We start from the raw sequence: 15,086 nt of genomic DNA, 5'->3' as shown, positions 1-15,086 counted from the left end.
TAAAATTTTTTTTTTTTTTTGGCTTATTTTCTGTGGCATATGTAGATGCCATTTTGGTAGATGATTGCACACTAGAAATTAGGAATAACATTGCCCCTTTGTTTCATTTGTCTGTGTAAGGCAAGTGATTATCAAGAGAGAAATCATAGTTACAAAGGCTCACTACTGGTTTTGAACTACTTGAAGTTCTTACCTTTGCATTTGCTCTAGAAATGGGTGAAAGTGGCTCCTTATCCTTTTGTGGAATTACAGACACTTTAATGGAAACTAATGTCTCTTTCTTAGAAAATGCACACATACTACTATAGAAACCTTTGTGTGTTGAAATTATTAATATTATGTACCCTTTTGAGTCCCCTTATTGACCCAGATTTATTTGTTTACTTAGAAGGCAGAGAGAAATCTTCCATTCAGTGACTCCCAACAGCAGGGGCAGGGGCAGGGGCAAGGGCAGGGCAGGCTAAAGCCAGGAGCCCAGAATTCCACCCAGGTCTTCCCACAGATGGCATGGATCCGAGTACCTGGCCATCACATGCTGTCTCCTAGGTGCGTTAGCAGGAATCTGAAGCAGAAGCAGAGCAGCTGGAACTAGAACTGGCAGTCATGACTCCCTTACTGCACTGCTGCAGTGTGGCGCTATGCACCCACCCACCCCACCCTCAAGTTCTTAAAGGAACCAAAAGATTACTTTGTTATTTGAGCTGTAGATTCGTATGCTACCTCTTCAGGAAAGTACCCTGAAGGCCATTAAATGCACTGTGTTTGTTCTGGAATCAGTATTTGTCTAGTGTCATCATAACTACATCCATGGGGTTGTCTATTGTCACAGAACTATTTGTTAACACCATTAGTGTCATAAATTTGTTCAGAGTATTAAAAATCCAAGTTAGAATGTCAAGCCTGAAATGGGGCATACCCAGCTGTGTGCCTGCTTGCAATGCACTTTGCAGCTGCCTACAGGCTGCCTTTTACATTTTTAGAGGATTGCAATATTTTTGTATGTGCATGAATATGGCAGATTGTTTGAGACACAACGTCAAAAATATTCACTCTGTCTCTTTTCAAAAAAAAAGGTAGCCAACTGCAGGATTGAATCATTTGAAGATTCTGTCCAGCCAGCTTCATTAAGAAAAGCTCATCTTGAGCAATCATGTGCCATTTTTATCTGGGTAATCCCTCTCTTCAGATTATTTATAGTAACTTAAAAATATCTTTTGGGGTTGGGAGGGGCTTTTCTACGTTGTCCTTTTTTTCCTTAGTGGAACAGTGAGGTGGTGCTGTTTCAGCACACTGGACCATTGTAGATCAGTAGAGAAGTTTCAATACTGGTATAGCTTAATATTGTTGAAATTCTACAGTCTTTAAGTTACAAAAACAGTTTTGCCCTTATGTCCATATAGAGAGAAGGTGTGTTTTGCTTTAAGATTGTTTTATTTTTATTGGAAAGGCAGATTTACAGAGAAGGAGAGGCAAAGATCTTCTGTCCACGGGTTTACACTCTAATAATTGGCCGCAGCGACCAGAACTGTGCCGATCCAAAGCCAGGGGTCTGGAACCTCTTCTGGGTCTCCCACTTATGTGCAGTCCTCCTCTGCTTTCCCACGCCACAAGCTGGAACATGAACCAGCACCTGTATGGGATCCCAGTGCATGCAAAGGCAAAGGTTTAGCCACTGAGCCATTACACTATCGTGCCAGGCCCAAAATAAATAAATCTTTTTAAAAATATATTTATTTATTTGAAAGAGGACAAAACTACAGAGAAAGTGAGATCTTTACTCCTCAAATGGCTACAACGGCTGAGGCTGAGCCAGGCAGAAGCCAGGAGCCTTTTTTGGATCTCCTATGTGTTGCGGGCTCCCAAGGACTTGGGCTGACTTCTGCTGCTTTCGCAGGCGCATTAGCAAGGAGCTGGATCATAAGTGGAACAGCCGGATTTGAACTGCCACCCATATGGGCTGCCTTCACTACTGGTGGCAGCTCACTATGCCATAGTGCCAAGTCCTGCCTTTTAATTTATTTGAGGGGCAAACGACAGAGAGCTATTGTGTGCTGTTTTATCCACTAAATGCCCACAACCACCAGAGCTGGGCCTAGCTGAAGCCAGGGGCTGCGTTCACATCTCTCATGTGGATGGGAGGAGCCCAGCTACTTTCTGGGACCATCACTTGCTGCCTCCCAGATGTGTTGGGAAGGGAGCATCCCAGTAGCCTTAACTGTTTTCCCACACTGCCTTCTTCATGCTGGAAGTTCGTGCTCCATGCTGGGCTGCTTTCATGAGTAGCTTTACCTAAGTTGCCTCGGTCTCTGTAAGTAGGTGGTTGAATCTTTAAAACAGAGTTTACCTGTCATGCCCATAGTTTAACACTTTTCAGTTCAGATGGCCAGTCGGAAAGATGGTATGATCATTGACCAATTTTGGTGTTTTGCTTTGTAATCTGCACACTAACCCTATCACCTTATTAACATCCTCACCATGGATCTGCATGCCAGAGTTCTGTTTTCCTGATGACATGTCAAAGTCCAATTCAGCATAACAAGAGCTGCTGCCCTTTTTTTAGATAAGCATCCCCTGTGTGCACCTGTATCTAAAAATTATGTATCTTTATGTTGAATGAAAGTGTTAGCTTTTTTTAAGAGGGACTAAATTCTTGGAATATTTTGCATTTGTAGTAAACCATTATCAGTGGTTGTGGCCAAGAAATGAAGGTTCTCTCGGTCTCCTCAAAGCAGTGAGGATGGAGAACCCAAACAGGCATAGGCATTTGCTCCTGAGTGCTGACGGAGTGGTTTGGCTTTGGGGTGTAAGTGCAACAGCCATGGACTGTAAAAAAAAAAATAAATAAAATAGCAGCATTTACCCTGAATGGCTTATTATGATCAGAAATGAGTCCCTTCTGAGGGAAACTAAGCGTGCCTGTGTAACTGGTTTTGGAGACTTTTCCATGCATTAGCCTTGAGTGACACCTGTGGTCACAGCACGCAAGCTGGCCGTGTCCACGGCCTGGTGTCCTTTTAACCTCTTGCTGGATTTCTCTGCATTTTCTACAGAAAGATTGTAAGTAAAATAGATGGCGACAAGGACGGGTTTGTCACTGTGGATGAGCTCAAAGACTGGATTAAGTTTGCACAAAAGCGCTGGATTTACGAGGATGTAGAGCGACAGTGGAAGGGGCATGACCTCAATGAGGACGGCCTCGTTTCCTGGGAGGAGTATAAAAATGCCACCTACGGCTACGTCCTAGGTAGGTCCCTACCGTCTGGGGGAAAAAGCCTTGTGGAGCCGGCACCTTGAAACGTCACTGTTTTGTCTTGTAGAGTGATTGTAGATAAAATAGACGCGGATAAAGATGGGTTTGTGACGGAGGGGGAGCTGAAAGCCTGGATTAAGCACGCCCAGAAGAAATACATATATGGCAATGTTGAAAGCCAGTGGCAGGAGTTTGATGTGAATCAAGACGGCTTAATCTCCTGGGATGAGTACAGAAACGTGGCCTATGGCACATACCTGGGTAAGGGGCAAGGTGTCGGCCCTCGGAGACCGTGGTCCTGAGTCAAAGAAACAAATGGGTCACACAGTAAAAGGAAGAATGGTGCCTAGCCCAAGTCGTCCCACCTGAGCTAATGGCCCTTTGGTTCTGTTTGAACTCTGTGCTATGTATTACTGGTTTGATTTTGTTCTGAAGTTTGGCGTCTTCCACAACTTGAGCATTGCAAATCTATTTGGTCATATTTCCTTCTTGGATGATATTCAGAGTATATTTTACTGAAGAGACTGTGTCTGTTTCAGCAACGCCAAGCGAGACCTGGAGATGTCTCTTGACATGGTCCCTTTAAAATGTTGGGCCTGAAATTCAAACCAAATTAGATTCCTTTCTAACTAGTGGACATCTGCTAAAATACACTGTCTTCTCTTGGTAAAATAAAATTCAAACAAAATAGCTTCCTCAATTAAAAAATTTAACTATACTTGAGTATGTCTGCTTACTAAGTTTAGAAATGAAAATTTCCCATTTGTTTTCTCTGGCGCATGGGTTTTTCAGCCTACTTTGCAAGTGCTTCAAGGCAAATGAATGTTATTTTGACTGCTTTCCGTTGATTTGTGTGTGGGGCCACCTGTAAGTAATTTTCTATTACTTGTTCCACTTCGCTTCTGCTGAATATTCAGTGGCAGTCTTCCCGAGTTGCCGCCCTAAGGTGTTTAACTGAGAGTCCTCCATTGCATATGGCTACAGTTTGAGGCAAGAAGGCAGAGGTGGGAATTTGAGAGCAAGTGTTCCCCCTACTGGCCAGCAGTGTAATGGTCACTGTCCGCTGCGAGCCAGCTGTCTACGTTAGTTACACAACTGCATGCATTTCTGGGCAAGAGGCTTTTATTTCTGTGTCGAGCGTGTTCTCATTTCCAAGACTGAGCTGGCACCGTCTCCGCGCCGACGCTTAGCCAAGATCAAGCACATCCCGCACCCTGTTAAGAACATGTGTACAGAAAAGTCAGTGCAGATGGGAGGCGGTGCTTTTTGCTCTCTGCTCAACGTTCTCCCAGTTTCCTTGGCAGGGATTATAAAGCGGAGGGTAGGCTGTTGGTGAGCCACACAAAATGCTGTGTTAATAAATCAGCTTGGACTTAAGCACTCACCCGCTGCCCTGCCCAGAATAAAACTCCGGATGATTGTTTGCATAAAAATCTGTTGAGAGCCCATGGCCTCACAAGGCAGATGATTCAATGTGATGGGTATTTCTACTGCCGGAGACTATACATAAGCTGGAGTGCTGGCTGGAGTAGCTATGCCTTTATAAGGTGTCTTTCCCCAGAGGCGTGCGGGGCTGACAGCACTCCGGGTGTTACGAGGAGTTTGCCTGCTCATTGGTGTTTGATTCACTTTTGCGTTCACATAGAAATCATCTTAGCTCTTAAGTAAAATGTGTCTTCATGAATCCACTACTCTCCGAAGGAATGTTAACACTCTTCTCTGCCACAAATAAAAGATGGTATCCCAAGGTCCACCGTGCCTGTTCCCAAATGAAACCAGGAGCCTCTCCAGAGCTGCATAGGCCAGTCAGAAGTAGACACCAGCTGTTAGTCAAGGCCTGGCCCCTGCCAGGCTGTAGGCCCGAGGTTTGTCACCTAAAGTTTCTTCCTCATGCATGCCATATTGCTGTCATGCTTGGACTGCTCGCCATGGTCTACCCCAAGGGTAAGAGGAGGGCTGTGAGTGAGGATCCAGTGTAAAAGTGGGAGTTGTCTTTGTCATGTTAACCACTGGTGCTGAAACTTTGTGTTTGATTAGAAGAGATGACTTTGTGTCAGAGAAAGGTGATGTTCTTAAATTATTCGTCTCTAACAGCTTGGAGTATACATCTATGATGATTCAATAGACAATTTTTTTTTTTTTTACAAATGATAAAGAATGAAACTTTGAGCTGATCACCTCTCAAAACAGTTTCGTCTAAAGGTGTGTTCATTTATTTATTTGAAAATCAGAGTTACTGAGAAAAACCTCGGAGATCTTCCATCTGCTGGTTCATTCCCCAGATGGTTGCAACAACCAGGACTGGGCCAGGCCGAAGCAAGGAGGGAGCCCAAGCCTCTTCCAGGTCTCCCACGTGGGTGGCAGGGGCCTAAGCATTTAGACCATGTTGGTCATGAAACGGCATCCATTTTGGATGCCAGCAGTGCAGGTGAGCTTTACACACTGTAACAACACTGGCCCTTGTTCTCTTCTGTGTGTCAAGTGTGGAAAGGTTGAACCAGAATATCAAAGATCAACAGAATTGGTGTTATTGTTAAAAAAGGCCCTGTGGATCTTTTTACAAAACTTGTCAGTATGTTACAAGAATAAAAATTTATTGTCTTTCAGAGTGTTCTCAGATTTGTCTGAATTGGTTCACACAGCAACTTGATGTTTATCTGTCTTTTCCGCAGTAAAGTTAAAGCCTTCACGTTTTTTCAGCCTAAAGAAACCAAATTTCTGTCCTGTATATGACACTAGCTAGCTGCCGCCTGTGCACTGCCACAGTGTAACAGGATGTTTCTTTTCGTAAACTAACTTTATCAGAGTGTAATTGACCTATGGTGAAATGGGCGTACTTAAGTGCACAGTTGTTAAGTTCTGACAAATGTATATGCCAGTGAAACTCTGGGGTCAGTCAGACAGTGGGTTGACTTCTCACCCCGAGACGTCCTTGTGTTCCTTTTTAGTTCTCACTCTGCCCATGTCTTTTCTCCTAAGCAAGCAGTACTCTGCTTTGTGTAACTCTGGAATAGTTCGTACTTTCTAGAAATTGCATCCATGTAAAGGAAGGGTGAACAGCACCTCTAGCTCCTGGCTTAGATGTCCTGGTTGGCCAAGCACACACACAGCAGCTGTGATTTTTCGAAGTGGTGATGTTCTGGCATTCCTTTACTTGAATCCAAGTGTCCTGGAAATGGGCTGAAAGTCCTTTGGCGTTCAGCTTCATGATGGGAGCCCTGTGTTTAAGTAAAAGAGCTGCAACGGCTTTATTGAAAGCCAGCCATGTCAGACCTTAGTCCAAGAACTCCACCTAGACTGACTTTCTCATGAAATGCCTAGGTACCCTGTGGGACGGGTACCACTTCATCTCCATTTACTTGGAGACAGCTAACGCACTTGCCTACGTTCACACTGTGAGGGAGCAGTAGAGTTCAAACCCAGACGGTGTGACTGTGGGCCAACACTGCATCCCAGACATAACTGCAAATGTCAGCTGCGTCATCCCAATAATAGTGACATATTGCTTGTTTGGTTATGTCTTCCAAGAGCCCGGGTTCCATGTTGAATGGTAACCATTTACACTCAACCTGGACCTAATTCTGAGGTCTGATTACCAGGATTTTAACCCTAGATGAAATGTCTTTATACTGCTACAATTTTACCTGTATAATCAAGAGTTATTTCTTCTTTGCTTGCTTTCTCTTTCTTGGAAATTGATTTCCTCATCCCAGGCTTTTTTGTTTGTATAAGGAGCCTTTAAGATTTGACTTGAATTTTTGTTTTCTAGATGACCCAGACCCTGATGATGGTTTTAACTATAAACAGATGATGGTTAGAGATGAGCGGAGATTTAAAATGGCAGACAAGGATGGAGACCTCATTGCCACGAAGGAGGAATTCACAGCCTTCCTGCACCCCGAGGAGTATGACTACATGAAAGACATAGTGGTGCAGGTGCGGGAAAGGGCTCAGCCTGTCTTTCTGCTGCCATTGTCACCTCCCTCAGCTTCTCCCGTGTGCATGCACAAGTGCGGGGCCAGTTCCTGGTACAGGGTCTGCCACCACCTTTCTTCTTCTTTTTGTTACTTTTATTGGAAGAGCAGATTTACATGGAGACAGAAGTGGCCACAATGGCCAGAGCTGAGCCAGTCTGAAGCCAGGAGCTTCTTCCAGGTCTCCCACGTGGCTCCCACAAGGCATTGGGCCATCTCCATTGCTTTCCCAAGCCATAAACAGGGAGCCAGGTAGGAAGTGTAGCAGCTGGCACACGAATTGGCCCTTAAATGGGATGCCATGCTTGGAGGTGGAAGATTCACCTATAGAGCTGTCCTGCTGGACCCCATACATTTTTTAAGTACCTTAGGCCTTCTGTTTAATACTTTCCATCAGACAAAAAAAAGTATAAAGGGGGGAATCCTGTTTTTTAAAATATCTCCTGATGAGTGGTCTCACTGAATAGTAATACAGTGATGCTAAAGAATTGCCACAGAAGGCAGCCGGGGACAGCACGGGCTGTCCGGAGCTGCCTGAGGCATTGCTCATCTCCGGGACTTCAGCAGCGTCCTGCACTGCCCGTACTCTCCCTGAAGAAACTTGTTGACCATTTTCCAGTTAGGAAAACACCAGTTTCCCGTGGCTTTAACTCTACAGGGTGTGTGTGAAAGAGAGAATAAGAGAGGATAGTGTATTCTCTTGGCAGATTCATTCAGAGACCAACTAAAATGGCTTTTTGTTCTTTCCTGCTTAGGAAACAATGGAGGATATAGATAAGAATGCTGATGGTTTCATTGATCTAGAAGAGTATATTGGTAAGTCTGTTTCTAGTGTTTTTAGAAGAAGCTAAAAAAAAGACCTTTGGAAGCAATTTGTTCTGTGGTTCAGCTCTTACCTGATCATTAAGCCAGGCCAGTGTGATAATAAAGTATCCACAGTGGCACTATCCAATTAAAATGCTATAATTTCCACTACCAGCATAATTTATTGATTTTTTTTTAAGATTTATTATTATTACAAAGTCAGATATACAGAGAGGAGGAGAGACAGAGAGGAAGGTCTTCCATCCGATGTTTCACTCCCCAAGTGAGCGCAACGGGCCAGTGCGTGCCGATCCGATGCCGGGAACCCGGAACCTCCTCCAGGTCTCCCATGCGGGTGCAGGGTCCCAAAGCTTTGGGCCGTCCTCTCCTGCTTTCCCAGGCCACAAGCAGGGAGCTGGATGGGAAGTAGAGCCCCCGGGATTAGAACCGGCACCCATATGGGATCCCGGGGTGTTCAAGGCGAGGACTTTAGCCGCTAGGCCACACCGCCGGGCCCAATTTATTGATTTTTTAAATAGTCATACATAGCACATCTCATTTTTCTGTGTGTGTGTGGTTTTTTCGTTGTTTGTTTTTTATTTTTTGTTTTTTATTTTTTGACAATCTTTACATAGTTAATTTGGGCACAAAGGTTCATGGGCTACAGGAAAGTGGGTAAGACTATTATTTCCACCTTTTTGTTTCTGTATCTGGGGTAAAGGGGGAGATAAATGGAGAAGCCCTCCCAGACCCCACCCATCCCAGGTCTCCAATGTGGGGCATGCTCCTAGGGTCTTGTTCAAGTGGTGTTTGATAGTTCAACAGTTATGAACTGCTGCCAGTCTCACCATTCCAAGCAAGATGAAGTCGCTGCAGAATCCACTGATTGACATAGTCCACCTTAGAGTCTCCGTTTGCCCAGATTGTCACTGCCAACACTTGGCTGGGTTAGTTGATCGATTTGTTCTGTCCTCTGTTGTGGTGCCAGGTATCCTCTGCAGGTTCCAATAGACTGCCGTATCCTCCATGTGCACCTGGTTATGCTCTCAACTGCTCCGTCTGAGCCTCTGAGGAGGCTCGGCTCTGGCACTTGCACTCCGTGGCAGATTATAGGTTCTGAGACCGGCAGTTCGATTGGGGAGATCCCAAAAGAAAATTTGTCTGAGGTGATCTCAAACCAATTCTTGTGTGTACTTGCAAGTACAGGGCCCGGCACTGTCCATCGCCCCAGTCAGCTGGTGGTTGCAATTTCTGGGTCGGTTCTGTTTCCAGCCCTGTCTTCCACTGGGACCAGTGGGTGTTGCAGTCCAGCCTGATTCTGCCCAGCACACACTCAGCCCTCACATAAACCAGTGGGAGCTGCAGCCTAGTCAGAGTGACCTACAGTAACCCCCACCAGGCCCACCCCCTGCTCTGGTTCCCGTGCTTGCCAATATATACAGCAAACTAGTCTGGTCTATTCCACATCCCATTCAGCTCTCATATATGTCAGTGGGAATTGAAGCCTAGTTCAACCTAATCAGCTCCACTATCCAGCCCAGACACATGCTGGTGGGTGCTGTTCTGTCCAGCCACCCCTGCCCCTGTCCTTGTCTTTATGCTCTCTAGTGGGAGTGGTGACCTACGAGGGAGTAGCCCACTATTTCCCTCCTAGGCCACTCCCGGATCACGCACTTGCCAGATGGCTCTGTAGTTTAACTTGACAGACCAGCCACTGGTGCCAGCATCTGCCATCTGATGCTGCAGCAAAGCCCAACCAACCCTCACCCATTCTACTCCACGTTTGCACCAGTAGGGACAGTCAACCAAGCCTGGCTCTTCTCCGATATGCCTTGCATGAGGCCCACAGGTGTTGTAGCCCTGCCCAGTCTACCATGCCCCCATCCCAACTCATGCTCTCCAGTGGATGAGGTGTTCCAACAGGGGAGCCCTCCACATTCCCCTTACCAGCTTTACCCCCTCCCTCCCTGGTTCCTGCTAGCACTGAGGCCCAGTCTGGCATGGCCCGCCTCACCTAGGCCTTTGCTAGTGGAGCACATCCCAGTTTGACCCAGCTACATGTTAAGCTCTCATTTGGCCATATGGATAGATACATAGATATAGTGTGCCCCGTGTGGCATGCTAATTCATAGTAAAGAACTGCAGGGAACCCAGGAATAAATAAACATTCAAATAGTAGAATGAGGGGCTGGTGTTGTGGCGGAGCAGGAAAGCTGTCGCCTTTGACATTGGTGTCCCATATGGGCTCCGGTTCATGTCGCGGCTGCTGTACTTCTGATCCAACGCACATGTGTGGGCCCCTGCAGCTCACGTGGAGACCTGGAAGAAGGTCCTGGCTTCTGACTTTGTAGCCATGTTAAGAGAGAAAAGAGGAAAAGAACAGTAAAAAGATAGTGACAGGAGAAAGATACCTGCTGGTTTACTCCCTAAATGGCTGCCATGTTTAGGGCTGAGACAGGCCAAAGAAAGGAACCTCCATCTCCATCCAGGTCTCCAGGTGGTGGCAGGGACCCAAGCATCTGGGCTTTTCCAAGAGCATCACGAGGGGCTGAATCAGAAGTAGAGTAGCTGGAGCTCAAACCAGCGCGCATGAGGGATGCCAGGGTTAAGGTGGGGGCTTCACCCACAACACTGGCTACCAGGCCAGCACTTTCAGCTTCCACATATGAGCAAGAACATGCAGTACTTATCTCCGTGCCTGGCTTATTTCACTTTAATAGTGTCTTGTGGTTCCATTCGTGTTGCTGAAAACGACAGTATTATATTTTTGACTGATGTTCTGTAGTGTACATGCACCAGGTGTTCTTCATCTGAACAGCAGCAGACACCTCTGTGGCCCCCAGACTTGGTAAACTTGGGGGTGCAGTTCTTGAGGTGCTGATATGACTTCCTTTGGATAAATGCCAAGTAGTGGGGTGACTGAATCCTGGTATTTGTTTTGTGGGAGGGGCTTCCAGTTGGCTGTATTACAAGAGCAGTATCTCTGAGTACCCTTTTGTAGGCAGCTAGGATCACGGGAGGCATGGCCGTCCGGGAGGGGGTGTCGTGTTGGACTGCTCAGCCAGTTGCCTTCCCCGTTTCAGCTTTCTGTACATGCACAGCGTGGGAGGCAGCAGGGCCTCACCACCCACACGGGAGGGATGGGTTTGGTTCCTGGCACGGACCTGGCCACTGAGGGCTGTGGGGGCGGAGCCAGCAGGTGGGAGCTCTCTGCTCACTTGACTTGCACTTTCCTTGTGTCTCAAACAAATAAAATGTAGCTAAAACTGTTTTCTTTGCTGTGCCTCAGCACTAGCATTTGTTGTTTTTCGATTCGTTTAGAGTATCCATTCTAACTTGGAGGAGATGGGTCCTGGTGGTTTTGGTGTGTCTTTCCCTAATACTGAGTGATACTGAGTGCTCACTAACATTGCAGTGATGTTGGGTATTTGTTCACATACTTGTTAGACAGTAATCTCTCCTGAGAAGTTGTCGGTTGACCCTTGGTGCACTTTGCTGTTGGTTTGGTTGCTATTAGCCCTTGTGACAACAGCTGGCGTGTGGTTTCCTGTGTGGGTTATCCCTTCACTCTTGATTGTTTCCTGCACTGTGCAGAAGCCAGGACTTCGTCCTGATCTCACAGACCACCTTCCTGTGCCTTCTCAGGCCCAGCAGCAGGGAGTTGAGGGGGCCACCTGCCACCATTCTGCTGCCCCCAGTTTCAGATTCTCTGTTTGGGTCCAGTGCACTTAGAGTGCGGTTTCCTCTGTGCAGTGAGGCAGGGGTGTCGTTTCACCCCTCTGCGTGTGGTCAGCCAGTCTCCCCAGCAGCGTGTATTGAAGAGGACATCTTTTTCTCTAGCGTATGTTTGAGGTCTTTGTCAAAAATCAGTTGAATGTACGTGTCTGGATTTATTTCTCAGTTCTCCAATAGGTATTTTGCATTCTTTCTTTTGCTCATATTAACTTACACCACTGGCTTTGTGTTTCATACGAGCTGGTTTGTTTTTAGATTTCTAATGTTTATTTGTTTAGATTGTACTCAGACACAGAAATTTTCCATCCACTGCTTCACTCTCCCATTGCTCACGCCTAGGCCAGACCAGAGACAAGGGGCAGAACACCTAATGCAGATTTCCCTTGTCCTGGCAGGGACCCATCCCCTGCTTCCTAGGGCACTCCAGCATGGGAGGAGGGCATACCAAGTAGCATCTTAGTGCTGCCCCCGGCCCTCCTCACCCCACAGACGTTCTGCCCGTTGTAGAGTGGCGTGTGCACGGCAGCATGGTTGTTCTCTGTGAAAGGGCTAACAGATATTTTCAAAGTCTTCCAAGTTAAGTTACTGTTAGAATTATCAATACGTATTTGAACAAAAATATTTTGTTTATATTTAAAGTGTAACGAGTTAGTGCAAGTGGTATTTGTTATAATAGTGTCATTTAGCTCTTAAAACTCTTTGTATTACATGCCAAAAATCATATGGCCTGTCATCAAAAATAATTTTATCTGCTTATTAAAGATTTATTTTTTGTTATTGGAAAAGCAGATTTACAGAGAGAAGGCAAGAAGTTCTTCCATCTGTTGACTCACTCTCCAAGTGGCTGCAACAGCCAGAGCTGAGCTGATCCGAAGCCAGGAGCCAGGGGTTTCTTCAGGTCTCCCATGCAGGTGCAGAGTCCCAAGGCTTTGGGTCATCCTCGACTGCTTTTTCAGGGCTCGAGCAGGGAGCCAAATGGCAAGTGGGGCTGCTGGGACATGAACCAGCACCCATATGGGATCCCGACGCATGCAAGGCAGGGACCAGGCTACTGTGCCTGGCCAAAAATTTTTTTTTTTAAGAAAGAGTTCTTTATTTTACTTAGAAGAGTTACAGAAAGGAAGGAAAGACCTGGAGCAATGGCTCAATGGCTATATCCTCACTTTGGAAGTGCCAGGATCCCATGTGGGCACCAGTTTGTGTCCTGACTGCTCCACTTCCCATCCAGCTCCCTGCTTGCGGCCTGGGAAAGCAGTCGAGGATGGCCCAAAGCCTTGGGACACTGCACCTGCGTGGGAGACCCGGAAGAGGTTCCGGGTTCCCGGCTTCAGATCGGCGCGCATCTGCCCGTCGCGGCTCACTTGGGGAGTGAATCATCGGATGGAAGATCTTCCTCTCTGTCTCTCCTCCTCTGTGTATATCTGGCTGTAATAAAAATGAATAAATCTTTTTTTTTTTTTAAGTTTTATTCCATTTTTATTACAAAGTCAGATATACTGAGAGGAGGAGAGACAGAGAGGAAGTGGAGCCGCCGGGATTAGAACCAGCGGCCATATGGGATCAAGGCGAGGACCTTAGCCACCAGGCCACGCTGCCGAGCCCAAAATGAATAAATCTTAAAAAAAAAAAAAATCTGATCTGACTTTCCAATAAAATAAGTCTTTTTTTAAAAATAAATTTAAAAAATTTTTAAGGGAAAGATTTTTTTTAATCACCTTTTTACACTGTAGTAATTCTCAGGATAGAGATTGATCTTTTGCAGGTATGCTGGCAGATAGCTGGCTGGGAAGCAGGGCGGCCAGGACTAAAGCTAGATCATTTGTGCCCCGCTGCAGTGCCTGCGTGCTCCGGGCCTGCGCCTGCCCCGCTGCAGTGCTGGGGACAGTGGTGTGTGTGCTGTGTGCAGTGATCGGGTGGTAGACAGTTTGGATTTACAGCATTCTACACTTGGTCAGATTTCCCTGAGAATTGAAAACTGCACTTTTCTGAAAGCAGTGGCCCAGTTGACGTAGGCACACCGAGGAGAAATGACATAGGGCACAGCTGGTCTTTACCTTTCTCGATGCCATTCAATGTCTTATCTGCCTTTTTTAAGGTATAAAGAAGCTCTTATTCACTCAAAACCAACAGCTGGAAATATTCTTCTTGCAAAAAAAAAAAAAAAAAGAGTAATTAAGCTGCAGGAAAATACCCTGCTAGGCAGTCACTATGGCGTAACAAACCTTCCCTAGTGCTGTTGGGTCCTAGAGAGATGGACAGGCAGTGCCTATCCATAGTCATCCGAAGAGATGACACTAGTCGGTCTGGAAGAAGACAGGTGCATTTCTGTGTCTGCACAGGTGACATGTACAGCCACGATGGAAACGCTGATGAGCCGGAGTGGGTGAAGACAGAGCGAGAGCAGTTCGTCGAGTTCCGAGATAAGAACCGTGATGGGAAGATGGACAAGGAAGAAACCAAGGACTGGATCCTGCCCTCGGACTATGACCATGCGGAGGCGGAAGCCAGACACCTCGTCTATGAGTCAGACCAGAACAAGGTGGGTCAGCTAGCAGGGGTCCAGCTCTGGTGCCGAGGGCATCACCTGCAGCATTTCTGTCAAGGCCAAAGACTGAGAGTCTGAGCCTGCAGAGGAGGCAGGTGTGGCCTTGAGGACCTGGAGGCCGCTGCGTGGCCTCTGCCCCTCGGCCCAAGCCCAAGCGCCCAGCACCCTTCTTTCTTCCCTGCGGCCCCAGGATCTTTGCTTGCCTTGTTGTTGTTTCTTTTGTTCTTTTACCTTAATAGACTTACTCTGCCCATTGAAAGCTAGTTATTTGCTCCTTGAATGTGTACTTTTAAAAATTAAGTCCTTTGTAACAGTTAATAAATAGCTTTGCCCTGAACCTGCTCAGGTTGCCCTGGATGAGTTAGCTGAGGCATTCAGTCCATTGACTGGTGTTCCTGCTAAGTCCCATCAACTTGAATAGTCTGCTGAAACTGAAAGTAAACGTGGATCTAAATATGGGGATTTTAGTGCTCTGGAAATCCTGCTAGCTGAGCTAAGCTTCCGTTTCAAATGCATTTTCTCATCTTGGAGCCTTCCTAAGTTTTGGTCTGTCTCGAGTTCTTGCTGCAGTTGCCAAGTACATTGTCCTAAGGTACGTAGGGAACAGAAATGCAAGCAGACATCCCTTTTCTTTTTAAGTTTTTTGTTTTTTGTTTTTTGTTTTTTTGAAAAGCAGATATACAGAGAGGAGAGACAGAGAGGAAGATCTTCCATCCTTTGATTCACTCCCCAAGTGGCTGTAATGGCCAGAGCTGAGCCGATCTGAAGCCAGGAGCCT

General features: G+C 46.4%; 1 protein-coding gene across 2 annotated transcripts in view; it reads left to right on the top strand.

Moving 5' to 3' along the window:
- Window positions 1-15,086, top strand: part of CALU (calumenin) — a 30,461-nt gene that overhangs the window by 12,819 nt on the left and 2,556 nt on the right. Inside the window, exons 3-6 of one of the 2 annotated variants that reach the window (XM_058655038.1) lie at window positions 3,051-3,244; window positions 7,020-7,186; window positions 7,980-8,040; window positions 14,103-14,302. In XM_058655038.1, coding sequence (XP_058511021.1) covers window positions 3,051-3,244; window positions 7,020-7,186; window positions 7,980-8,040; window positions 14,103-14,302 — 622 coding nt within the window. Of the gene's footprint in view, window positions 1-3,050; window positions 3,245-3,317; window positions 3,512-7,019; window positions 7,187-7,979; window positions 8,041-14,102; window positions 14,303-15,086 lie in introns of both variants that reach the window. The other variant, XM_004592515.4, reaches the window with a different exon arrangement.

Source organism: Ochotona princeps, chromosome 25 (genome assembly GCF_030435755.1).
Source record: "Ochotona princeps isolate mOchPri1 chromosome 25, mOchPri1.hap1, whole genome shotgun sequence".
In the NCBI taxonomy this organism is placed as follows: Eukaryota; Metazoa; Chordata; class Mammalia; order Lagomorpha; family Ochotonidae; genus Ochotona; species Ochotona princeps.
The sequence above is the reverse complement of the archived record's forward strand: the minus strand, read 5'-3'. Positions and strand labels throughout refer to the sequence as shown.